Source organism: Dipteris shenzhenensis, chromosome 22 (genome assembly GCF_047967505.1).
Source record: "Dipteris shenzhenensis isolate YYH24624 ecotype China chromosome 22, Dip_SZ_1.0, whole genome shotgun sequence".
NCBI classification, from domain to species: Eukaryota; Viridiplantae; Streptophyta; class Polypodiopsida; order Gleicheniales; family Dipteridaceae; genus Dipteris; species Dipteris shenzhenensis.
Genome location: NC_141617.1, coordinates 4,894,975 through 4,920,071, shown reverse-complemented (window position 1 = coordinate 4,920,071; position 25,097 = coordinate 4,894,975). Strand labels below are relative to the sequence as shown.

Genomic DNA, 25,097 nt, shown 5'->3' with positions numbered 1-25,097 from the left:
TTTAATTTTTTGGATCCTAGGTTTTACCTTCATAAATTCCACCTCTTATTCTTCCTTTTGTTAACATATATAGTTCAAAAATGAAGCTTGTCCTTTTGCAAAAAATATTATTTTGTCGTCTCATGCAATGATGATTTCTCACTTTAGGATAGACGTTGAACTTATCATCCCTCTATAATGTTAGAGATAGAGAATTATATCTTAAAGTACTTATGAGAGTGTAAGGGTTGAGCTTTCTTTTTCTTTCGTTTTATGTTAAAGTATTAAAAGGTTATGCATGCTCAAAATTTGCAATCCTTCATGCATTGCATGATGTATCCCATATGGAGCTTGCTCTAACGGTTTTTCTTTAATACTTAATAGAAGTCTCTTTTTGCCAAAAAAATAAAATAAAATTTTGCAATCCTTAGCACGTGTAAGTCTTTGAAAAGATGGAAGCATTTGCATTATCCAAGCACATAACACATAATACTTGTGCTTAACTAAATTGAGGAAAGTGATCCTAGCATTTGCATTACCCAAGCACATAACACATAATACTTGTGCTTAACTACATTGAGGAAAGTTAAAAGCTTGTTTAGTGATCCAATTGCATATGGCAATCTATGTTTTTTATAAACAACGTACCTTTTATTAAAGTCTAGATTTACAAGCACAAGTGACTAGATTGTGTAATATGTGCAAGCTCATGAGACGATCCTACATACTTGAATTGCATTGGCAATGGTGCCTTGCAATACCAAAAGCTTGATACAATAGTGGAATCTATCAAAAGAGCTTCAAAGTTGAAAGGAGGTGAGGAGACGAAGAGCAAGAGCAAATAGCTTGTCCATCAATGAATTGGAAATAAGATATAACAAGCAAGAAATTAGAAATAAGATATAACAAGCAAGAGCCACATCACTTATGCATGCATCCTTTTAATGTAGATATGAAATATCATGGGATAGAGGTAGCATTTGATCCACTTGGTGAAACAGGTACATAAGCATGCATTTTTAATCACCCATTTCATGTATCTGTATGTTCACTAAAGCATTCATGACGTAATTTTGAACACTTGGTCAACACAATTATGCATGTGTGCTAAGTGCTTTGGAGATGGGATATAATAGCTAAGAACAAGCAATCGGTCCACTCATATCCATGCATTTTGATTGTCACTTCCACACCTGAGTACGTTCAAGTATATACACGAGAGCTTGTAATGTTCAAGACATGATACAATGGCCAAGGCTTGATATCTTTAAGGGAAAATTGCAAATCTACATGTAAGCTATGTACACGGCCATGCAGTTCGAACTATGTGCTATTCAGGCAACTTTGGCCTTGTAGCTGCTTTGTCTCTTCACCTTGAGTGCATCATATGGCCTCAGAGGTAGATTACAACACTTTTTATAGAGTAAAAGGGATTAAAACATACAATGACTTTTAGAAGAGCTTTCCTTCAGATTTAACTGGAACTTCCTAAGTTGCAATGTAGTTTTGTTGCTTCTTTTGGTGATAGAATTGCTCTTCCTCATATTCGATCTTTCCACAAAATGTGCATTCCAACTTTGTTTTGTGCTTGTTGCGACATTCATGCGTGGTTTGCCTAAGCTTTCCACAATGGTAACACCTTGGTGGTTGATATAGAATACTTGATCTAGTGATGTAGTCAAAAGAACTTTGTCCTTACTTTTGATTCATTCTCAAGTAGTGCTGCTTCAATTTCATTGAGACCTTTATCAACATTTTCTAGTTGTGGATATAAGAGTATCATTTGGCTTTTTGTCGACACTGTTGAGAATAATAGCTGCTAATCCATCTTCTTTGATCTTCTTCATCCCTATGATTCATTGCTTTAATGCCTTGAATTTGATGATATGAGCCATCATTGTATCTGATTCTTTTTTAACCAATGAAAAAAATTATTAAGAGATTCACATTTGAGCTTTTAGTCTCATTTGCAAAATTTTTGTTGAGTTCCTCCCATGCTACTTTTGCATCTTGGATCCCTACAATGTGATGTATGACCTCATTTCCTAGACCTCAAGCTATTATGCCAAGTGCCTTGTGATTATTCATTGTGCTTGGTGTGCTCTCACTTTCCCCACTCAACTCAATTAGCTCCCATAATCTCTTTCTCATTAAGGTGTACATGGTCTTTATTTGCCATATATAGAACCGATCCCCATTGAATTTTGCAGTGGTTACTTCTGCATCCTCGATGAGGGGCCTTGTCAAGTACTTTGCGTAGTGTCTACTTTGTTTATAACTTTGGATATGATAGATGTTTATATCTTAAAACACTAAGTGCTTTTTCCCTTTCGACCAAGTGCAAATGCCTCCTAGATAAAAAACTTACAGTGTGTCAAAGCTTTCATGATGTGTATGACAATCACATGCTGCAACTAACCGTGTTTAGTAGGGGATAAGTGTACCTGGCTGGCACTACCATGTGTCAAATCAACCAAAATTTTTAGAAACCTTAGCCAACCAAAAGACAAGGTGAATGATATTTAATAATTCATAAGACCTGCCCAAGATTTAAAAAAGGAATCCAATGGAAATGGTGTGGAGGAAGATTGCAAGAGAGAGAGAGAGAGAGAGAGAGAGAGAGAGAGAGAGAGAGTCAACCACTTTAAAATATGTATTCAAGTCCAATGAAGAATCTGGGCTTTAATGGTCTCATATGCTTTTCATATAGACTCCATTAGTTGACTTTCCTTGGTGAGGTAGGATTTAGGGTTGCATAGGGTAGAGGGTCTAGGGTGGCTCTTTCACTTGGGGGCCCTAGTAGGTCTAACTTAGGTAGAATTCCTTAGTAGGAGTTGAACCCAATCCATGTTACCGGTTAGAATCGCTTTAATGACCCAGAAAGCTGAATGCTTGTAGGCAACCTGTTGCATGCAGATTTGTACTCGGCCTCGGTAGAAGAAAGAGCAACTGTGGGTTGCTTCTTACTGACCCATGACACAACTCCAAATCCAAGTGAGAAACAGTACCCTGTCACTGATCTCCTACTGTCCACGTCTCCTGCCCAATCTGAGTCACAGAATCTGGTCAAGATGTTGCCCTTGGTATAGGTGATGCCATAATCAAGTGTGCCTTTGATGTATTTTAGCACCCGCATCCTTGCACTTGGTGAAGAACTCAGGACTCAGGCCATTCAAGCACGTAAAGGTCATTCTAATGATCAGGCATTCACACCTTCAGACAGAAGCAAAGGCAAAGGCAGAAACAGAGGTAGATCATACCAGAAAAGTGGTCATCATCAACAAAATCAAAGTCAGAATCAGCATCAGCACCAGCATCATCCTCAGCAACATCAGAATCAGCAAAGAGGAAATCATTCCAACCGAGGAAGATTTCAAGGACGAGCGAATGCATCCACCAATGTGTCAAACATTCAATGCAACTACTGTCACAAGTTTGGACACTATGAAAGAGATTGCCGCAAGAAGCAGTATGACCAAGGCGGTCAATCCAGCAATAATCGAGGGAATTCCCGAGGAAGAGGAAATCATCGTGGTGGACATTCTAGTCACAGTCATTTTGCAAATGAACATGGAAATATGTTTCTTGCAAGTGAGGAATTGCATCAGACTGATACAATGCACCTAGACACTGATTTCAATCCCAAAGAGGATTTCAACTATCAAGTCAACCAAGTGGAACAGGATCCTTGGTACATCGCCAGCGGTGCATCATCTCATATGACAAATCATCAGGAATGGTTCACAGAAATGAAGCCATTAGAAGGTCAAAAGAATGTCATCTACACAGCAAACAATACACCGAATCCGATTCAAGGGACAGGTGTTATCCCTATGAACAATTTTACTGGTACAAAAGGATTAGTCAAAGATGTGCTCTATGTTCCGAATCTCAGCAAGAACCTTTTGTCAGTAGGTCAAATGATGGAACACAACTACAAAGTCATCTTTGACGGTGATGAATGCACTATCAGAGACAAATCCAAAAGAGGTCAGCTAGTAGCAAAAGGTGTCAAGGAAGGACGCTTATACAGGATGCTAGCTACAGTACCAGATAAGCATGCCATGTCAGCTCAAATGCAACAGATGCCACTATCTGCAAAATGGCACAAGAGATATGGTCATGTCAACTTCAAGTACTTGTTGGAAAAGAGAAAACTCATTTTTGGGTCTTTTAGCTTGGAAGGAAAATAGTCGTCCATCAATCAAAGGAGAGTCAACGTAACGTCAAAAAAATATCAAAAAGAAAAAAGAAATATTGTCAAGTTTGCATTCAATGAGGATACTTGATCTACTTTATTATATCTGACACATGGAGTATAATTTGGTACTTCTGACATCATTGACACGCCTGAAGTAGGTCAAAACCTTCAGAACGGCATTTGAAACATTAAAAACGGGTGTTCGAAAAAGATCAGAAAGGCTTCGTAAAAAAAGTGTACTAAAGAAAGCGATTTGATAGGTTCGATAGTCACGAGCATCGTTGAAGTTAAAGATTTCTTGTTCCTGTAATGATAGTTCTAGTAAAACCGTACATAGTAGGACTCAGATTAGACTTCAAGACGTGAAAGATGAGCTATTCCTACTAAAGCAATTCAAAAATGCATTCCTAAGTAGATTGATTATACCATTGAACTATAAATTAGTTCTAACCAACCAAATAAACTATAAAGCATATGCTGTGATTTGTACCCAAAGGTCCTACTTGACCTTCCCTACATCTCCATAAAGAAAGCTTTTTACTTAATGGGTTCTTCTATCAGTATTTGAATTCTTTACAGATCCTTTTGGCTAAAGAAAGCTTTTTACTTAATGGGTTCTTCTACCAGTATTTGAATTCTTTACAGATCCTTTTGGCATTGGGATATCATTGCTACAAAGAGGTGAAAGATGCTATCAAGTTATGTCATAGCAATGAGCCATAATATGATTTGAAAATGGGCAATTAGAGCTACATTTATGCTAGGATTATTGCTTGGTACTTGTACGATATATGTGTTGGTTGGATGGAATTTCCTTCTATAAGAAAATTTGCAGTAGATTATGACCCCCTTACCTTGCACTCAATTTTGGAGTGCATTCAACTTTAAATTATAACAACGTTCCAAGACACCATTTTAGAGCCACTTGTGCTCTAAATTTTGAGCCAAAAAGCAAAAGTTATCGTCATTCTACTATTTCTATATTAGTTATGACAAAATTCGGTGATGTTATCGAATTTTGACATAACTTATGACAAAATTGGATGATATCATCGAGTTTTGTCATAACTTATAACAAAAATCAATGATATCATCAAGTTTTATCACAATCATTCCAAAATTTTATGATATCATCGACTTTCATCATAACATTCGCCACAAGTCGATGTTGTCATCGAATTTAGGATAAATTTTATGACATGGCTTGATGATATCATCAAATTACGTCATAATTTGTGATTTTTAAAAGGGTTTATGGTACTTTTTGGGGCAAAAAGAGGACTATGAAACCATGTTCAAAATTAGCTTTTTTGCAAGTTTTTCTCTAATCACCTCTGTTTTTTGCAAGTTTTTTCCCTGGTCGCCTCTCTTAGAGATTCACGTATGATCTTCCAAGCTTGATTTTTTATCTTAGCCACATAAAATTGCCTATGATCTTCCAAGCCTCTCTTAAAGTCGCTTGTGATCTTCCAAGCTTGATTTTTTATCTAAGCCATGTAAAAATTATAATTAATAATGATCGGGTGACTTTGTGGATGTAAAATATTTCTTGCAACCTTTAAAATAAAATTACTAATCTAGCATGTGTTTTGAATATGATATTCATGTGTAGTTAAGTATGAAAGCCTAAGTTTATGCATCTAATTCATCTTAAAAAGTTGTGTTGCATAAATTTGTGCCCTTTTGTAGTATTGATTGTTTTTAGAAATGGACCAATGAGAGAATAAAATAATTTTAAAAAGTCACCAATAATCCTAGGATTTTAAACAGAATGTTTTTTTGAGAAGCCATGCAATGTTCTCACTTCATCTGCAATAGTGTTAGGGACATAGGTTCAAATCACTCCCTTGTTTGATCCATTTCCACGACCAGATGTGTGTTGGCTTCTTTCTGATGGAGATGCGATGCCACAAAGAGGCCTTGCTATACACAGAATAGACAGCAGGAGGATGATAATACCATAGATACTGATCGGACACAGAGACACGTCAACGACTTCTATGCCTTTGATTCATCCCCAAGGGTAGAGGAGGAAGACAGAGCCAACATGAGGGCAACATGGATCCGCGTGAAGAGACGACATGGACCGATGGAGCTTGCAACATAGAGTATGACAGAGCATGCGTGGTAGAGGTCAACGCTGCTCTACTCAGAGGAGAAAGACCAGAGTATGAATAGCATGCGTGGTAGAGGTCCACGCTGCTCTACTCAGAGGAGACCGATTGACCTAGGTGTCACCCTCGATATGGCTCATCGGATACAGAGATCTCAAAGACCACACCTCCCACCATAGCGAGAGATAGCTCGACAACTACAAATTTGTGACATCTTTACGTCTCATCAGAGGGCTACCACGACCCCCGAATGTATCCTTGGAACATTTGCACTACCTACTTGAGCCTCTTGATAGTTTATGAGATTTTTGGACTTCGTGATTATTAGCTTAGCTTAGCATTCAACACAAGGGCCTTAGTGAGCCAACCCATAGCAGCTTGTATGATTTTGATGGTTATACTTTGTCTCATAGCTCTGTGAGGCCTCCTAAAGACGTTAATACAACTCTCTCTCTCTCTCTCTCTCTCTCTCTCTCGCACACACACACACACAAATGCACACAATCATATGCCTTAAGAAGGAAGTACCACCAATTGAGGATTACCAAAATTTGAGCGACTATAGTCGAGCAAGGAATTTTGTAAATTTTGGCATTCTAGCATAATGGTTTATGTTGAAAAGTAGCATGCATTGCTTACTTTTATGCGGTTGTCCTATCCATGATATTGTGAGTAGTCGATTGTCTTACATACAAATAATAATTTCAAAAAGTAATGTTTGCAATCGGTTGTCTTACATACAAACAACAATTTCAACAAAAATGGCAATGCTTTTTCAAGAGTCAAGGAAGGAGGAGTGGAAAAAAGGGCTCAGGATATGTGCAAGACAAAATCTGATAAAATTTTCTTATGCCATTGCCATTTCCAAGGCAAAAAATATGAGGAGGAGCCTCCTAGGACACCGCAATATCGCGGCCTTCTGAGAGGCTCCTCCTGCTAATTTTATTTAGGCCATAACTTGGGGCGATAGGACTTCGAATATGGTCATGTTTGTAGTCAAAACGATTGGAATGATATGAATGGAGCCATTTCTCATGTTAGAGTATCAAAATTCTATAGCTTTTAGAAATTTTTGCACTTATCTTTGTTTCATCAGAGCTAGACCTTATAAATCTCTTATGACCATGGATTTTTCTCAGGTAGAATTTGTGGGTCATTGGTTTCCTCCCTCCATCCTAGAGGTGTATCGTCGTATGAAGTGATCCATAATTAGTTGGCATCATGTTCATAAGGTGATGAATTAGTAAAAATTAATTGCTACGATAGTTTTCGACAAAAGTTTCTCAAGATCACCGCTCGAACTCTAGGCTCGCTCAAACGCAGTTGCCCGATGTTTCGACTTACTCCCGCAAATTGAATGGGATGAAAATGATATCCGCAATGAAGATAAGAGTGCCACGTCATTTGCATATAACAAGATTTGAATCAAAGTGCCAGTGAGAGAGCATCCATCTCCCCCTAGTGTTTATATAACTGTCTCAAGCTCATCAATGTATAGGCCAAATAGGGTATAAAGGACACCCTTGTTTGACCCCAAAAGTACTTGTGATCTCATCAATCCATCCAGACCCTATCCGAGCTTTGCCTGAGACCCTCTCGTAAAGTCCCATGACAACCCAAATGATCTCCAAGTCATAACCCAAGTCCTGCAGACGCCTGATGAGAGAGTTTATTAAAAGTAAGGACGAGGCACTTGCATCTCGCCCTTCGTAGCTGCAACTGGAATAAGTGTAGACCAACGATTCCGGTTTCGGCGATTGGAACATATCATCGTACCATATCAAGACAAAAGCTGGAACATCATCTTGTGTTTGGTGCATGTCTATTGCCATCTTTGGTGCTCCATCCGACATCTCGGTAGGTGCTTCTTTAGGTACTGTGGTCGCGACCGTGAACAAATTTGCATCTGGGAAATCATCCATGAACAAGTCTAATCATTTTGCCATTCTCCAATCACTATAAGTAATCTGCGATTATGTGTGAGCTATCTAGAGTATGCACAACAAAAAAGACAAATTCTTGCAATAATATCAAGTGGTCCATGAGGAAGTTGAACCGATTGCAAAGTAGATAATGCGCCGGAGCGTGTTGATGGTGTAGATCATTTCGACGGCTTCCCTCTCAATTGTGCAATAATTCCTTTTGGCATTGCATAGTAAAGTGTTCGATACCACCATTTTGTCTTTTCCTGCATCAAGATTGCATCGATGGCCGTATCAAAAGCATCAACAAACCCGTGGAGGGGTGATTTCCAATCATAGGAGGCTGAATAACTTGAGATTCGGTAGCATGAGCATTAGGTAGGAAACGGCATAATCACACTTTTTGGTCCATACAAAGGGCTTGGTATTGGACTAGGTGTTGGAATGCTCATGGTGCATTCTTGAGACCGAAAGTCATGACATTAAATGCAAACACCCCCAATTCGGTGATGAACATTGTCTTCTCTTGATCTTCCTCCGCCATGCGAACTTGGATCCTCCTTGATACATCGGGAATGTTGGGGTTTACAACCAAAAAATTCATTAGCATGTATGAGTGTTTTGGAGGGCAGGATCATTGGGCATGCCATTAGCAGGCAAGTTGACAGAATCCGTATGAACATCCACACTCTTCAAGGTCGGGGTCGATTCATGTGGGAAGTGGTACTTATCGAGGATGGCCATGACATCCACCTCGAAAAGACTAATGAGATTGGGGTTATTGTGGAGAAAGTCATCCTCTTCATCTTCATCCACCCCATCAATCATATTAATGCCTTCGGCAACCTAAGGCCATACATGTGTATGAACATGGCATTTTGCTTTGACAGACAACTTCACCTTTCTCTTGCCTCTTCGGATCGTGATCCGATTGGACTGGCAACCCTGTTTGACACAAGCTTGCTAGAGCCATGGCCTGCCTAACAACATGGGGTAGGCACTACTAATATCCTTCATTCACAGCACAACAATGTCAATTATGAACTAAAGGTCGACAATAGTGATAGTAACATCATAGAGAAGGCCCATCAGTTCTACACACCGTTGATATGCCATTCTAACCGCAAACAAGGCTAGCTCCCATTCGAAGAATTTGAGTGGTCAACACGTATCATCAGACATAATATTCACACCTGAGCCACCATCAAGTAGCATGCCCAAAATAGCCTGGCCCTTCAGGGTCACCATAATGGCAACAATATTTTTGTCATACACTAGTCCCTCCGATCATTACGGTAGCAACTCACGTTGAGCGACACAAAAAGCCAAACTCGTGCCAATCAGGCCTACATCACACCATGGGAATTGCATTGCCGGAGTGCTTTCCTTTAGGATTGGTGTAGTCATCTCTATCAGACCCATGAGTTGCTTACATAGGTGCTAGCAGAAGGTGCACCCTTTGGCGAGAGGGGTGACCCGTGGTCATCAAAACTATGACCAGAATATAAGCGATGAAAAGCGTTTGCACCGTGGCTATGGTGAGATGAGGAGCCCGATGCGCATTGTGATGGTATGCGTCGGTAGTGTGCATCATTGTTTGACAGATTGCACACCAAATGTGGTTAGTGCGGAGACTTGGAGTGGTCATCATGCCATCCCCACGAAGGCGAGCCCTAGCTACGAAATCTATTAACGATGTTGTGTCGATCTTTTCACTCGACTATCATTTCTCGCAATACTTTTTGGACTCATTGGAGGAGCTATCGCCGTCCGACAATGCAGATGAAGAGGATTCAAGCTTAGAATCCATTGGGCTTGCTATGCTTGCTACTCTTGTGAATCAACATTTGTTCTGTGCGACGCAAGCCATCAACGAGATCTTGGAACATCATTACAACAATATCAGTAAAAGCCTAACTTGTTTTAGTTTTTGGTTAAGACCATGAACAAAATAGGATTTCAACATTTTGTTGATAGGGCGATTCACGATGACGAGTCGCCAGTTCAAAACTTAGCGCATAATTGTCAAGCACAAGATCCTTCTAGTCCATATGACCAATCTTGGCTACGACATGGACGACAATCTTTTCTTCACGGTAGCGAATGAGAAGGGTTGCACGGAGAGATGCTTTTCGTCGGAGTATCGGAAGGAACATGGACATCTTGAGTGCTTCGGTACGTTGCACCGCCGAAACATTAGCTTGCCAAGCATTTTCAATGAGCATAACGTGGGCATCAACATTGTCAATATCCAACCCGGAGAACTTGGGGGACTTAACCATCATGGTTGGTTAAAATTGTGCACGGGCACGAGCAACACATGGGTCAAAGCGCAAAGAGGGAGGATACGACAGTGGTATCAGAATGACATCCACCGTAGGTTGTGCAAAACGCGAGAACGAGGCAATTGGACCCTCAGAGTGAGTGTCGTCGGGTAGAGCGATGCTACTAGCCTCCTTAAATTACACAGAGTCCAGTGAATCGAGAGAGCAACTTTGCTCATGACAAAGATACCGAGCTTCGCCCATAGACAAGTCGCCAAAGTGTTAACTGATGTTTACTTCTACTTCGTTAACCAGCATATCCATACAACATTTGCAAAAAATTACGACGCTGCAAGTCAAAAACGAAGCAAATCCGTCGGAACAAAACTCAACGCATACAGGTCAGGTTGCAATTTAGAACGCACGACGTCGAATGCGAAAAAATAATGGAAAGATAACTAACTAGAAGGACAACCACATGCTTGTCTAAAGAAATACGACTACTGTGCAATCGTGCGGTCTAACCACTCAACGCCGGGAGCCACAGAGCTAGAAATACTTGTAGTACAAAATAATATGGGATTCAACGACTTCACAAGGGGCGATGCGCCGTATATATCCTACTTTTTGCAAACGATTATCCATAACTTGTGCTGATGCCGGGCCTTTAAACGATGAAATGTTTTGAACTACTGAGAGCAAGACTGCCCTATAGTGACGGTCGGACTTGATTATGTGGCATGTCCATAAAGGCGTTGATTGATGTTGCCTTTGTATGTATTAGCTCCCAACTTTGGTGAGCTTATGCCTGTCGCTTAGATGATAATCTCTCCAACCATAAGCAAAAATACAGAACAAAGATTCTGAATAGCATTGCTTAACTAAGATATACACACGATATACTCTGTCTTGGCATGGCCAATTTAAATGCTTGAATTTCTTGTTTTCAGGAGCCTTCATGCATATTTTTAACCTTCATGAGTACCATTTCAAAGAAAGTAATGTTAGTCCATAACTTTCTGCCTCTTATTCTTCCTTTTGTTAATTCAAAATGAAGCTCGTCATTTTGCAAAAGGATTCTTTTGTCATCTCATGCAATGATGATGTCTCACATTAGTATATGGCTTGAATTTTGTAACCCCACTATTATGTTAGAGATAAAGAAATTATATCTTGAAGTACTTATAAGAGTGATAACGATTGAGTTTCGATTTTATGCTAAGTGTTAAAAGGTTATGCATGCTCAAATTTGCAATCCTTAGCAAATCTAAGGCTCAAAAAAGAAGGAAGCATTTGCATTACCCGAACACAAAACTCATAATACTTGTGCTTAACTAGTCCATGCTACATTGAGGAAGGTTACAAACTTGCTTAGTGAGCCAATCACGTATGAAAATCTAAGTGTTATACACTACAAAGTACATTTTATTAATGCCTAGATTTTCAAACAGAATTGACTAGATTGTGTAATATGTGCAACCTTGTGAGAAGATCCTAAAGACTTGAATCACCTTGACAATGGGGAGATGAAGAGCAAGAGCAAATTGCTTGTCCATGAATGAGATGGAAATAAGATATAACGAGCAAGAGCCACATCACTATCCATGCATCCTTTTAATGGAAAGATGAGATATCATGGGATAGTGCTAGAATTTGGTCCACTTGCAAAACATGTACATAAGCATGCATTTTTTTATTACCCTTTTCATGCATCAATATTCTCACTAATGCATACATGACTTAATTTTGAACACTTGGTCAACACACTTATGCATGTGCGCTTTTGATTTGGAGATGGGATGTAATCGCTAAGAACAAGCAATCAGCCGACACATGACCCAAGCATACATCCATGCATTTTGCCTGTCACTTCCACACCCAAGTATATTCAATATATATACGTTTGTGCTTTTAATGGCGAGACATGATATGATGGCTAAGGATTAATATGTCGAGAGAAACTAGCAAATCCACATGTGAGCTATGTACACAACCATGCATTTCTACCATCATTTTCAAGCATGTATCCATTCGATTTTGCATGCATGCTTAATTTGAAGACCAACTAAGCTAAAGTGGCAAACAGTATTCCGAGTTACCTTAGCCATGTATGATCATAATCACTATTCACTCCAAGGCCATGCTTTGTGAGATGAGTCATTTTCATATTTGCAAGATTCAAGGAGGTGTGATAGTATTACATTGTACATGCATGTTTTATTTTTCATACATTTTTTCTAATTCAGTTAGGGTTAATATGAAGAAAATTTTGAATAATAGATTTGTGACTTGAGTAACTTGTCAAGTAGCTAGCTTGTCTTAGCAGTCAACAACATTTGGGTAGTTGTATAAGGAGAGTGCAGAGATTTTATTAACAATGGCATTGAACGAGGCCATGAGATTCTTCACAGGCAGCTAGCTTATCTTAGAGGTCAACAACATTTGGGTAGTTGTCTTGTCTATTAGGAGAGGAGAGATTTTGCTAACAATGGCATCAAACAAGGCCATGCGATTCTTCACAATGCCAACAACATACACTCCCTCAAGGCCATAAGATTTTACATAATCATCCATCTCGACCCACCAAACAATGTGATGACTTGCCTTGACAATAGATGTCTACAATGGAAATCACAAATGGCTTAGCTTTCTAAACTTCAAATCAACTACTATCTCAAACATGCATCCTGAATGGTCGGCAGCATGTATCTTGAATTGACTCAACATTTGAAGGTGCATGTAACTTCACGAAATGACTTTACAAATTACGTAGAACATCAATATTAGATATCTGTAACTTGCATGATGCCCTTCCCTTTTCAAGCAGGCACTAAGCTCTAGTAAAGGAAACTACAAAGGAACAAAAGGTCTTCACATTCAAGTTTGGCTACAAAAAATGGAGCCTTAGAATACGTTCTAAGTAGGAAGCCTCAAAACATCTTCTCCTAGGAAAGGAGAGGAAAACCTCAGCAAACAATATAGGTATGCAATGTGAGAGAGGTTGTTTTGTGTTGTTCTATAAAGTGTGTTGTGAAGTATATTGTGGAGTATTTCATATGCAAGACCTGTGCTTGTGTGTGCGTGCATGTGTGTGTGTGTGTGTGTGTGTGTGTGTGTATGTATCAAAGATTTCACCCAAAAAAAAAAGTGTGTGTGTGTATGTGTTCGCGCAGGCGTGTGCTAAGCACACTAGATAAGTATACTATAAATCAATTATAGACCTACATACTTTAAATAGTAAATTCTAGATACATTTATTACAATCCTCTACCGCGTTTATTCATCACTTCTATGTAGATATGGTAAGTAAGGCTATTATATTATCAATCAATAGTAAGATTATTGATTTTCAAGTGGAGCTACCACTACTAGTGGACAAAAATTAGACCACAGATCCAATTGGTAAAAATATTAAGTACATTTTATAGCAAGCATAATCAAATAAAAAATATCATTGTCATTGACTTATAACAAAATGCAAAGAAATAAAAACAATGTCTTTTATAGCTATGAATGCGTATGTGAATGTTTTCCATGTGATTTATCATGAAGAAACACCCCTACCTTCTCTATGGAGAGTGCTTGCCTTGTGAAGGGCCTCCCAAAAAGCAAGAATAGCCTTCTTCCCATCAACGTCCTTAAACGTTGGGAAAAAGTTAACGTCTACTACAACATGATCATGAGTGACTGATTGGATCTGTCCAATGCAAGGAAAAGCACTTTCAGAAACAACTAAGTAGATACACTTTTTATCGAATATAGAATTACATTTATAACGCTCGCCAGAATTGTACAAAAAATTTACCCCCTTTGTGTTAGTATGAACTAGTCTTTCAACAAGATTTTGGTCTTGTGGGTTTTTTTGGGAGCTAAATTTCAAGTCACGGTACAATTACCCCATCAAACAATCAAGTTTTCATAGTATATTGTAACTACTGCCAATGTATTGGACATTGTCTCAATATAGCTTTTTGCTTATTCACAAAGACTACTACATACATGGCCTACCAACCTCTATTCCGGATGTTATTATTTGAATAAGTGTATTCCAAAGGAGTTATGTTTTGTTGATTTAACCATTTTACTTTCAGTAGGTTTTGTCTTAGATGTTCCTAATATAAAGCTTCTTAAAAAGGATTATAAAGTGGAGATCAATGAAGCAATTGAGGTCCCCAAGACTTACTTGGCCCTATAATACGATTAATCGCAACTCCAAGAGAGATGGACCTATTTACTCTAAATTTGTTTATGACAACATCAAATGGACCACTAAGAAGGGAGCCAATCCACCTTCAAGACATTGGCTCAATAGGTCCAACCCAAGCTTGGGTCTACATCATCCCTATAGAAAGAATTATATCCCATACTACACATTCTCAAAGCTGAGGATGCCTCAAGGCATCTTGCTCATGAATTCTCAGGTGAGGATGTCTCAGGGCATCTTGCTCATGAAGTCTACATGCCCTAAGGCATCATATCCAAGATACATACATGTTGATGAAGCCCATCTTCCTATAATGAACCCCCCATCTAAGACTTTGGGCTTGTACTGATAACCCTGAGTATCCCCAATCCAATTCAGCATCTATCCCTCTCACTGTCATGCACGTTGCCCCAAAGCGACCCAATGGCACGTCCACTACATTTGCTTCCTTTTTTTTTTCAAAAAGATTACTTCATTAAGTATGAATGAAAACCACAAGAGCAAGCTCAAGTGCGGAAGTACATCATGACATGCATGAAAGAATAAACTAGCTTAGAAAGCGCTAACAAAAATCTAGGGTGGAGGCTGAAAGTGCCACCTTAACCCTGAAGGAGTATCAGAGAAGAAAGGAGTTGCTTCCTTTCAGAAGCTCTTAGGAACAAATTGAGAAGTTAGATGAAATTTGGTCCAAATGCCTACATACAGTGTTCCTTTCCACCTTCGCACCATCCTTGAACACATGGAACCAAGTCGGTACACAGGTGCAACCACACTAGCATACTTGAATTGCACATTCAACATCTATCACTCTTAGGTACATTAAGACACCTAGGTACACACATGTACATCCAATTGTCTCCCTCTAAAGTTGGGAACAAGCCAACCTTACCAAGCCCCAAGTAACGAGGGTCTATTTTAACCCAATCTGCAATGAGCACAATATGTAAATTTGATGTTCCAAAAACCTTGAAACTACACTAGCTGCACTCAAGTTCAAAGGTACCAACATGGTGGCTCTTAGTCTGGACACGAAGTCTTCAACAAAATACCCAATCATGTCTAGCTGGCATCATGCCTTTGGTCCTCCTTGACAAGTCTTTAGTGTCAACTTCACCTATTACATCAACTCCATAGAGCTTTCCACACCAACAAGGTCCACTAACTAGTAGAAAGTTTGCCTTTGCCAAGAAAACTCCTCTTGTGTCCGCTTGGAAGTTTTTCATCCTCCATCGTAACAAACACTAAGTTCCAAGCATGCTTATTGTATTCAACATATAAACACAAAGACAGTACCTACCCTTGGTCCTCACGCCACTACCTTCTAGAGGTACCCAATTAGCATCTTTGTGAGTCTCAGAGCCAACGCTCTAGTCAATGCCAATCACAAACCCAAACTCTATCTCTGAATGACCGTTTCCATCCTCATCCCCTATGATGAACATAGCCTCGTCCTCAACATGCTTTGAGCAACATATGTTGTCTTTGACCTTCATAATGAAATGAGAATCTTTCGACCATTGCTCAATATTGATGATTGGACATGAGCACTATCAATTCTTGATCTACATTTCTAATCTTAGAGACACTCCAGGTAACCACTAAGAATAGCTTGCCAATGACTACGTTTGTTTTCTGATTTACAAGGTCATGTTTTTTGAACTAGTCCTGCTCCTTTTTCTTTTGATCATTCTTTTTCGTTCGGCAATCTCTCGCTAGATGTCAAGGCATGTCTATGGAATTCTCAGCTCCTTTCTTCTTGCTATTGGACTTGCTTTACTCCTGCTTGCTCTTCGCTTTACCTTCCTCATTGGTGGTGGCATTAAATGCCTTCTCGTGGCCAACATCCTCTTACAGTCTGTACCTTACTTCCTCCTAGATCAAGGGACCGAGCTCTTCAAAACTCAACAGTTTGAATCTTGCTCTAGTTGTAAGGATTGTTACCTCAAGGAGGACATGGCAAGAGCTCTTTGAGTGGGCCAAAATCGCTCTTGAAAAGACAGTGATGCCATCCACGGATCTCGTAGTACACAGGGCATCTGAATGCAACGTGCTCCTCTGTCTCGGTCTCTTGCATATCACATAAAGTGAAGATCTGTCTCTTACAAGGGATACCCTCTGCTGGTCCTGTCTCAATCCATAGCCTATGACTTTGGATGTAGCCCAGTTGTTCGCTAAACCCCTCACCTGAGATCTGCAAGCAGTGATCTCTGTAGGAGCTGAGTTTTGCCAAATGAGAGGAAAGCAGGAATGAGGGAAGGGAAAGGAAAGAGCAGGAATGAGGGAAAGGGTCAGGAAGGGAACGGAATGGGAATGAGGGAAGGACAGAGGAAAGGGACAGAAATAAGAAAACAGAACAGGAATGGGGGGAATGAAAGGGAGGGAAAGAGAATGAGAGAAAGGGAGAGTAAGAGAAGTGAAAGGAATGGGTAAAGGGGAGGTGGAAGGGAAAGGAAGGAAAATGCCAAAGGAAAGAAGGACCCAAGAGCTGGCGAGAAACCCAAGGGTGAGGGGGAGAGTAGAGGAGCTGATGATGACAGCCCAGGACAGCCTGTGACTGGGTGAGAGTTCCTACCAGGCGACCTGTCTGCTTTTGAGCAGCACATCATCCTGTCCAAGGGACAAGAACAAGCACAGAAGCTCAAAGGGGGCCTGGTGAGATCCACAAGCAGGCGCAGCACTGTACAGTTCCTTCCATGATCCCAAACAGTGCCCAGAAGCTCGATGACCACGGGGGGAAGTGACACAAAAACAACAGCTGCAGAAGCAAGCAAAGTGGGGAGGGAAAACAGGCACACAGACCGATCACGGGCTGAGTAGACTGAGGAAAAGGAAGAGGAGAAGGAAAGCTGTGCAAGCTAAGGAAGAAAGATCAGGGGCTCAGGGGGACTGCAGAGGGGAGGAGCAGTTCAACGAAGTAGCGAGGTGTATAAGATTTATTTAGAGAAAAATATAATGACCACTTCCCTGGTATTTGCTCAAGGGGTTGGAATTTGAATTCGAAGTCATCTTGCTATTTACTATGCGATCTTTGCTTTCATTCCTGCTCTTCCAAAGGTTATTGGAACCGTTGGTGACATGGCTTTTCAAGCAAAAGGAAACTCTGTGTATGTAGATTGATGACGCACATGAGGAATCCACATCCAAGATGTTCTCTTCTTTGTTCAGCTGCTTATTTTGACTTTGTCTTGTTTACTCTATACTTTGCTTCTATACAAGTGCAGGTCGCTTGATCACAGAGTTGTTGTCCTTATTTTAACGGTTGCCAATTTGGAATGTTCATTCATACACCAATTAGAAGCTTGTGAAGGTAAGCAAACTCTTTGGCTGTGTGACTTGATTATGGTGCTAGTAGAAACAAGCAATAAAGGCACTGGTTTACATTGTCTTGGCTCCTCCTATGTAGCGGGTTGCTAGTAGACTTTTTATCAAGTTATTGAGTCACATGCTTCTACAAGCACAGGAGCCAAATCAGCTTGCGAATGAACTAGAGACCAGCATAAGGGTGATAGCAACAAAATTATACACAAAAGACAAGATGGAGAAATATACAAGGAGGAGAGTGAAATTAAGCATGCCAAATTTTTTAAGGGGCATGTCCCTTGCGTTCGCCTAGAGAAATGACCTTGTAAAATTTATAGCACATGCTATAGGTTGCATCTGAAGCAACCAAAATGTGTGCTTCTCAAAAGTTATATTGTCGCCAAGCATCCTCACCACCTATAACTCTGATACCAGTGTAACACCAAACAAAGAAGGGGGATCTTGCTTCTTTATCCACCTAGCCATCAGTTTCCAGTGTTCCCCTTAGCAACATCCGTGAACTCCTTACCTTGAATTCTTTCTATCTAGATTAGGTTAGAGCTTATAAACATCATAGAGGGTGTCAAAAACTAGCATCTTAGACGGGCATTTTTTCGAAGACTTTCTAAAAAGTTTTTTTTGAATTATTGTTGTAGAGGATGCTTCCCTAGTCATGTTGAACAAGAAATTGTCATTTCTTGTGTCACAGTAAGTGCTGTTGGCCTTTCCTAGTCTGCTCCCTCTTTGGATGCCCCTGCTTGGTCTTGGAATGCCAGTGTGGCCTAAGCACTCTTCCTTGTAGTGCAGCAGTCATTACCCACCACAACTGACCAAAAACAGCAAATCCCATACTTGAAAGCTTCCCTTCATTTGATGACCCCAGATCTTTTAAAAGCAATTTAAAATCTTCTTTAAATGTGATTTTGCTATTGTTCTGATGCTAACTTCATGTCATAATTGGTCACTTGTATGGAGAAAAAGTTCATATTTACTAGCTGAATCATATGTGCTGCCTAGCCTAGATAACATCCCAAAAGATCTGTGGCTTGAAGGAAAACACAGATATTTGCAGCTTCTGTGTGTGAATTCATTTCCAAAAATTTATTGAGCTTCACATTCAATCTGCTTAGTGCCTCATCAACGGAATAGACATCTACAATGCAACAGAAATACATCTTAAATGACTTACCACAACATCAAACCCAAAAATCGTGAGGTGTAGCCTCTCCCTTAGCCACATAGCAGCTGAATGAACTAGCTCGAAATCCAGTTCATCCCGGTCATCAGAAACATATGAACTCGTCTTTCTTGGACTATCCTCAACAAAATGGACTGGGAGAGACTTCAAGCTATAAAAAAACCATTCAACACAGCCAGGTTAGTGTCCCCATGAGTAAAAGAAAGGAAAGCATTCTCTGCAGGCTGGAAAAAGCAGCTTGAAAATTTTTTCTTATTTTTGTCAACAGAAAATATCATGCCCTTATGCAACAAAAAAATTGGAAAGTAGGATAACCTATCGAAGACAATGGCTGCAGTTCCGTGAGAGCCACCAGAAGCTCCAGCCAACATTGCTGCATCAGGAGTGGATTTCCGAACTGAATAGAAGACCTTACTTCCAATAACATAAAACTTGTACAGCCTGGACCCATGATCAATATACTCCTGACACAAGTTGTTACTTCACTTATAAGAGACTTCTGGACATGGCAGCTTGGAGTAGACACAAGAGATTGAAAAAGCCATCAAGATTAAAGAGGTAAGGGAGAAATTCTGCATAGAGATAACAGACTTGGATAGTAGATGGCATGGGTACGGCAAGGTTCATATAGCCATCATGGTTGAAAACCACTGCCTGCATAATGTGTGGACAGAAAAAGACAAGCAAACAGTATCAATCAAAGATCACTTATTTGAGCTCAATAAATTTCAGTTTCCACCAAGTAGAGAAAATTACTACCACAATACAGCATTAGAGTATATTTTTTTCATTTGCAATCAAGAGGCAAACTCCTAGGTGAAGCGCCATGGTAGAACAATTCAATCAAGGGAGCACTCAACATAGAGCCAATAATCGATGCCAACCAATTCCTTGGAACAAATTCTGGTAGTCTAAAACTTCGTGTTCTTATGGTGGCACTTCCTCATATTCTACAGGCATTAGCATTCACGATTATGTTCAAAGGTGAATCTGTCCAGCGCTCCCCCCCTCTTCCCCCCCTTCCTCCGCGGAAAAGTGGGTTGGAAGGCTCTTTGGTTACATACACTGCTCTTGATTTGTGATTATAATTATATTCAAAGGTGTCCATGCTCTACAAAGGCCAACCTTAATTAACCCCACGGTGCTCTATCTCCTCTTCTTTCTTTTTTTCCCACCTTGCCCACCTTGGGAAGGCTGCCACTATGCAAAGCTTTGCCAAATCTAGGGGTTAACGTTTAGTAGATGGTGTTGAATACAAGCAGCATCTGCAAGATCCCATCAGTGAGGCTACTTTCCGAAATGCATTCTTCATTCCATTTGAAGGGAGCACGCAGATGCAATGGTCATATATATATATATTTTTCAAGAAAAGTACTTCATTAAGTATGAATGAAAACCGTGAGAGCAAGCTCAAATGCCGGAGTACATCATGCAATGCATAAGGAAAAAACAGCTCAAAGTGAGCTAATAAAGAACCAAGGCGGAGGCTGAAAATGCCATCTCAACCCTAAAGGAAGCTCAGAGAAGAAAGGAGATCCCCTCCAAACTCTGAAAAAAGTAACTCTCCTGGCAGTGGTTGCTCTGGAGGATCCCTGCATGCTCGCCCAAATGACCATCAGAGTGTGTATTGTGTCAGTCCAAATACTGGCCATAGTCTGGGAAGGGTGAACTTGGATACCCTCCATCGCCTCTGTACACCTGGCTCTCCAAATATGCCAAGCTGCAATGCTAGCCAAAATCTCCCAAGAAGTGTCTACTGAGGCATGGACAGCTCTGAAAGGAGAGTGGGAAACATCTTGGAGGGAACAGGACTCCACTGAATGTCACCATACAATGAAAGCTGGATCTGGATCATGTCCCTCGAAGAACACCTGTGGGCCAGTAAGAGATAACCAAGCCACTGAACCCCAGGTCATATAGAAAGGTGCTGTATGAAAGATGCTGAGAATCCTAGCAACACCTTTTCAGATTGTCCTCGCCTGTTTGCACTCCCAAAGGCAATGATGTACTGACTCAACTGCCATGTGACAACGAGGACAAGTAGGGTCAGCCTCGAACCTGGATCTCCACAGGTTCACTGCAATCCCTCCATGAATAGAAAGCCAAAAGAAAAGAGTGACCTTTCTATTCCTGAAGGATTTCCAGAGCCTACGCCAAAAGTTCTTCCGCACAACTGCGAAAATCTGAAAACTATCCCAGTGTGGCACTCTGAAGGGCCTCCAATATCTACTGCTGAGCTGAAATCTCCAAGCATTTCTAATTATATATTGAAAGAAGGGAAAGCTCTTCTCTCGGTGCCCCTCATCAATCCATTCCCACTCCCCTGGGTGCCACTGCAAGAACCTAATAGGGGAACCACCATACAGCTAGAGCTCCAAGACCCCAGCGCAAGGAGAATAGGATCAGGGTCAAGATACCACTGTGAATCCCTGCCCCACTCCATGAATCCTGCAATCCTGGCAGGCTGAAATGCAACCTCCAAAAGAATATCATCAAAAGATATGATAAGTCTGCCTCCCGACTGAACATCAAAGACAAGGGTATCCTCATGTGCATCCTGCAATGCAATGACTTGTACGGAATGCCCGTCCCTGAGAACGCTCCCCACCAAGTGGACTCTGTAAGCGGCATGTCATCTGTGTCAATCCACTCTGGCGGAATGACTGCCTGTATCTGCTGTATCCTAAGTGCACTCCTCTGAGGTGGCCAACTGCTAAAAATATCTGATCCTCTAGAAGTCTCATAAAGGCCTGCCAAGCGCCTACAGTAGAGGCACGTCCCCTCTCCTATCTAGACGATTGCATATAATGTGACACTCCTAGTGGCCTGCCATGATGATCCAAAATCGAGTCATTCCACATGACTGGCTGCCTTTGAATCTCTTCACGAGAAGTGGGTGGAACTCTGCGAAGTGTGTTTCTGAAGCAGCCCCAAGCTTTCAGAATAGCAGCCATGAGAGGGGAAGGTGGGGATTTGAGATGGGCTGAAGTAAAGATCCATCTACTGCTGTCCAACCAATCTCCCCCATGAGAAGGGGTGCAAGACTGAATGCTGCGTGAGAAAAAATCCTTCTAGGGCTCCTGTTTAGGCATCAATCCACGTACTACAAACTTGCAGAGTAAGGCCATACTCTGCAAGCTAGGGTCAATAATATCGAGATCCTCTTCTCCTGTGGGGAGAACGAGGGTCTCCTAAGCCACCCCGGATACAACATCTAAGGTGCCATCTAAACCGCTCCTTAGGAAGTTCCTGATAGGTCTCATGAGCTGAGCGATACCATCTCTAGATTTGCACCAACATGAGCAAACAAACCAAGAAATGGCCAACAATACCTGGTTCACAACCACAACTCTGGATGCAAGGTCAAGTCTGACTGAACTCAAAAAGATGAGTTTCCTCCTGATACTCTCCAACACAGGAGCGAACTGGTGTGTCGGAGAGATGCCCACCAACCCAACCTGGCATCCCAGATATCGGACGGAGACTCCCCTCTCAATCCAAGTAAACCCTAAGTCAATCCCCCAGACTGGAGTGTCCTCATCATTGATCCAAAAGCCATTGGATTTGTTCCAATTAATGTGTGCACCTGCCGCAATGCAAAACAAATCCAATGTTGTCCTGAATGAATTCATTTCTGTGGAGTGGCATCCAAAAAAACAGCCGTGTCATCTGCCAACTCAATGTCTAAGCTCATCCTCCTGCCTCGGAGGAAGCCTGAGCCCTACGATTCCAGCTTGAGCTCTAATGTAATAGCTCATAGCCTCAACCACAAAAAGGAATAAAAAGGGGGCTAGGGGGCAACCTTGACGGACTGATCTGGTAATCTCAAACCTGTCTCCCGTGACTCCACCAATAAGGGGCTGATCTGTAGAGGGCTGACGCCCCTCTAATCCATGCATCTGAGAAGCCAAAGCAAGTAAGTGTGCCCTCCAAAAAGCCCCAGTCTACCCTGTCATAAGCTTTCTCAAAATCCAAGAGTAGAATGGCCAGCCTGTCGCCATTATGCATGGTCCACTCCGAAACCTCCCAAAATGAGAAGATGTTATCAAAGATGCTCCTGCCATGCACAAACCCCGTCTGCGTATCATGGATAAGATCTAGTAGAAAGGGCTGCAGACGAAGGCTAATAGCTGTATCTAGGATTTTGTACAAGCTACCCAACAGAGGCCAGATGTGGATCACGACATTATATGGGCAATCATGGCCATATATCAGAGGTTACTGGTAGAGTGCGCATCACAGAGGGAGGAGGTGAGCAGCATTATCAGGGTGAAGCAAGGATGCCTCCACCCTCTTTGGTGAGCTACCTCTTTTATAGACACACTGGGAGGTTAGGAGTCAACTCTCTGGCACAGTGCATCATACCCATCTCGCTTTATGCAGACAAGGTAGTGCTGATATCAGACATAGCAAAGGGATAGTAGAAGTAGCTGACAGCCTTGTATGCCTTTTGCAAAACCAAGATATGAAGGTCAACCTAGGCAAAACAAAGATTATGATCTTCAACACTAATGAGCCTAAGCTTCAACAAGAGGCCTCCACACTTGCAAGGGAGATGATTGAGATAGTTAGATCATATGTTGACTTTGGGTGCACATTCATAGGCCCTAAGTTCAATAGAGATTGCCATGGAGAGCCCTTTTGCCATCTTTGCAGCTCGCACTGAGGGACATGAGAGGTGCTGGCATGCATGAATATCTAGATGGATCCGATTGCAAGGCATGTCTCTCTTGACCACCTACCACCATAGCAATACTTGCTCGATATCCCCTTCTTCCGCTTGACATAGCAAGAGATCCATCGGATCATTCGCAATGGCCTATGGTAGGTTTACATCCATCCCCCCAACACCCACATGCGAGAGAATTTCCTTCATTTGGATGATGACGACTTCTTCCAAGCACCGGGATACTTACAGATCCACCTCCCTCATGAAGTACAGATCACCATAGGCTCTATACATAGATTGAGATAGAGCATGAGATAGCGGCCACACGACATCGTAGAGATCTGAGGCTCTGCACACTATGTGACACACGAAGGTGGAGACTGAGGAGCATGCCTTGATGAAATGCCCATGATACTATAAGATCCAAGGGAGGTACCATTTCCTTTTCACCGAGGGGTTTATATAAGTTGAGTCATTGACTACTCAAGTGTTGCACTCTTTGTACTCGACTCAGGTCCAGGCTCATGAGACATACTATGCCACACGGCCCCAAACAGTAGGAGGTCACAAACTTCTTCATGACTACAACTGGGCAAAGAAGTGACCGGGATATACCACGACCATGACTTCGAATTTGAGACATGCCAAGTTAGTAGGAGGTTAGATAGACCTCTGAAAGCACCCGATCCATTCAAGCTACCGTCATAGCAACCTCTCGACATTAGGCAACATCATGTCACCCTAGCGTATGCCCTACAAAAAGGGTTTGGTGCACTAGCCACAAGTCTTGGTATGTTTTAGAGACATCAGGACTCTAGATGGGATCCTAGTCGGGCCCACATAGAGCTCAGATCACACCTCAATAGGCCATGACATGACATGATCTAATTGATTTTCTAGTCCTTGTGGCACCTCCAGCCTCTACATCGACTTTTTGGTGACTCTCCATCTTCTATTTTGAGAGTCATGCCATGACATGTAGCTATCCCATGGACTTCACCAACACATTTTTTGGGGCATCCATGCCTAGTGCTTCATTGACATCATCATCGACACGCTCAGGCCGGTTTTTTCTTCTTTTAGCCTTTTTCTAGTCTTTCCATACTCAACACCTTTGGGGCTGTTGTTTTGTATGAAGTCTTTCCAACATTAATAGAAGGCTCCTTTCTTTGCAAAAAAATGAAAAAGAAAAGATACACGTTCTAGCATCGGTGGAAGTGGGCGAGGATTGATTGGATGGGTTGCC

General features: G+C 41.3%; 1 protein-coding gene across 2 annotated transcripts in view; it reads right to left on the bottom strand.

Annotated features, from left to right (window-relative positions):
- Positions 1–12,991: 12,991 nt before the first annotated feature.
- The window catches only part of ITPK4 (inositol 1,3,4-trisphosphate 5/6-kinase 4), a 135,236-nt gene continuing 123,130 nt past the window's right edge, over positions 12,992–25,097 (bottom strand). The window contains exons 8-12 of one of the 2 annotated variants that reach the window (XM_087393511.1): positions 19,774–19,836; positions 19,498–19,646; positions 19,174–19,333; positions 14,045–14,177; positions 12,992–13,099 (exon numbers count right to left, since the gene is read on the bottom strand). In XM_087393511.1, coding sequence (XP_087249637.1) covers positions 13,047–13,099; positions 14,045–14,177; positions 19,174–19,333; positions 19,498–19,646; positions 19,774–19,836 — 558 coding nt within the window. In that variant the 3' untranslated portion in view covers positions 12,992–13,046. The remainder of the gene's footprint in view (positions 13,100–14,044; positions 14,178–19,173; positions 19,334–19,497; positions 19,647–19,773; positions 19,837–25,097) is intronic. The other variant, XM_087393512.1, reaches the window with a different exon arrangement.